At 40.4% G+C, this 2500-nt stretch overlaps 1 protein-coding gene across 5 annotated transcripts in view; it reads right to left on the bottom strand.

Annotated features, from left to right (window-relative positions):
• LOC132103851 (ras/Rap GTPase-activating protein SynGAP-like) overlaps nt 1-2500 on the bottom strand; it is a 59511-nt gene that overhangs the window by 35224 nt on the left and 21787 nt on the right. For 4 of the 5 annotated variants that reach the window (XM_059508903.1, XM_059508901.1, XM_059508902.1 and 1 more), the window contains one exon: nt 527-621. In XM_059508903.1, the coding sequence (XP_059364886.1) occupies nt 527-621 (95 nt within the window). Of the gene's footprint in view, nt 1-526; nt 622-2500 lie in introns of those variants that run through there. The other variant, XM_059508906.1, reaches the window with a different exon arrangement.

The raw sequence follows: 2500 nt of genomic DNA, 5'->3' as shown, positions 1-2500 counted from the left end.
TCTTGAGTAAGCAAACTCCTCATACTGTATACTGTATATTGTTTATACTGTTTATATTGAATGAAGCGTGAGAAGTGCATTCATACGGAAAAATCCAAAAAGAAAAAGTGCACTTTAAATATCCTGAAGAAGCACTTAAATAACCCCAAAAACTGAGAGGAATGTTGAACACTGCGTGCACTCATCTGTCACAGCAGGGGGAGGGGCTATCAGACTCCGAGTATTAATGAGAATATAGCCTTAATATAATAAATGGTTGAGTGCATAGTGGATAAGTGCAGAGTGTGTCATTTGAGACGCAGTGACACTGTATCCCACAATGCACTACGTTCCACATGAGCGACGAATGAAGCAGTAATAACATGCGCAGTGTCAAAACTAACAAGGTTTTTAAACTAACCTGGATTAGACATGCAAATGAAGTGTCAGAGATGATAAATGGATGCAGCACAATGAGGTCGAGTGTGTACTGCTGCTGTACGGCGTGTGCTAGCGTTACGAAGGGTGCAGTGTGCAGGGTACTCACTGGTTGTCTGAATGGCTGTGTAGGGGCAGTGGGCGGAGCTTCCATGCTTCTCTGCCGCGACGAGGCAAAGCTCTTCCTGCGAGCACGAGCGTGCTCTGAAACACACACACACAGAGAGAGAGAGATGATGAAACACACACACACTCAGTGGGCTGCTGTCAGTGTTTTGTCTTGTTTTGTGGTGATTCATCCCTCAGGACAGCAAACCTTTACAGAACTTACATTCCTGCTGCTATAAATACACACACGCAGCCTGCTTCTCTCCATCTCTCGTCCCACAGATTCATCATGCGGCTCTCAGAATAATCACAGCAGAGATAAAGCCAGAGGGTTCACCGTCGAGGATTGATTTGCTCTTCTGTGGAAATCTCCAGCGCTCACGCAGATGTCGGTGATACCTGGGGATCTGGATGTGTTCGACTCGCCGCTGCTTTCTCTCTGAAAGCACTTGACCTGCCGCTTCTAGATCTGACACACGCATCTCAAACATTTGAGAGTCAAACCACTGAGCCGTAAATAACCAGATAATGTAGGCTACATTCACCCAATCAGTTAAGGCCCGTTCATTTGCATTTGTGATTTTTATTTGGATCACTTTATGTGTTGGACTCTGGTGGTACTTGAAAGATATAAAGTCAGGGTTAAGTTTACATGAGCATGTCTAAGAAGCGCTCAGTTCCCCGAGTCAAGCTGTATTAACTGATCTCTTCCTCCGACTCCTGGCAGATATCCTCCGTTTATTCTCAGCTCAAACCTGTCTGGTGTGGATGCTGATATAGTTATCTTTACAGTTATCGTTCTTATTGTGAACGTGGCTTTAGTCTTCACCCACTCACTAAGACTCCACCCACTCCCTCAGACTCCACCCACTCACTAAGACTCCACCCACTCCCTCGGACTCCACACGTTTCTGTAAGGTCTCAGATATGACACACCTGGCCTTGAAGTAAAGCACAGCTGTTTTCTACTGACAGCGGAGTGCTTTACGGTCTGTAATCATCCGTCTCTTCTTCTCTAAGGTTCAGTTATGACAGGGTTTTACAGGATTATGAGATTCGTGTGCGCAGGAACAGTTTTGGGAATATCAGCCGTGTGTGATCTATAAACACGAGCGTTAATCATCTGCGTCTGATCTGATTCCAGCCTGCATCAATTACACAATCACACTAGAAATACAACACAAACTGCAGATGTTTCATCAGGACGGAGAGAAGCCCACGCAGATGGTTTGAAACATCTGATGAGACGATCACAGACTTCTCAAGATCTCGCTCCACTTCTCCACAAATCTGCCTTTCTGGTTTCCATTTTAATAGCCATGAGTAATTCATTGAAATCATGAAACTTATACACTTTAGCAACAATTTATTAAAAGTTTAACAAAAATACATTTTTAGGGCTCTATGAAATCTCATTTATTTTTTCTGGCTTTTCATTTAATGGTTTAATTAACTTTTATTAATAATATCCAGTCGATTAAATGTGTTAAACTTTTGTAAAACAATTACATAATATATGAACCGGTTTACCTTTTTGTGGATTTATGATTTAACACACATTTATTATTAAAAATGCTGGTGATGAAACACTAACACTGTAATGATTACTTTAAAATGAAATTAAAATGAACTTTCTTTTTTTTTTGCCTGTGAAGGTTTACTGTTAAAATCAAAACATTTAAGAAAACATTAGTATTATTATTATAATAACAATACTTGTTATTGAGGTAGATTCTAATGTAACTGTAATATTTGTGTCAGGACCAGACAGTTATTTTGACAGGTTGTCATGAAAGGTTTGTATATGATATGATATTTTTATGCAGAACATACAGACGTCATCTTTCAAAAGCAGTCGTTTTGCATTCAGAAACATAATTTGATTACGTGTCCAGCGCTACTTTTGAACCAGATTTCTGTGTCGTTCTGCATTATACAGTAATTTCTGCTTTGCTGCATTGAGTCATAAAAATCA

This window comes from Carassius carassius, chromosome 25, assembly GCF_963082965.1.
Source record: "Carassius carassius chromosome 25, fCarCar2.1, whole genome shotgun sequence".
NCBI classification, from domain to species: domain Eukaryota; kingdom Metazoa; phylum Chordata; class Actinopteri; order Cypriniformes; family Cyprinidae; genus Carassius; species Carassius carassius.
The sequence above is the reverse complement of the archived record's forward strand: the minus strand, read 5'-3'. Positions and strand labels throughout refer to the sequence as shown.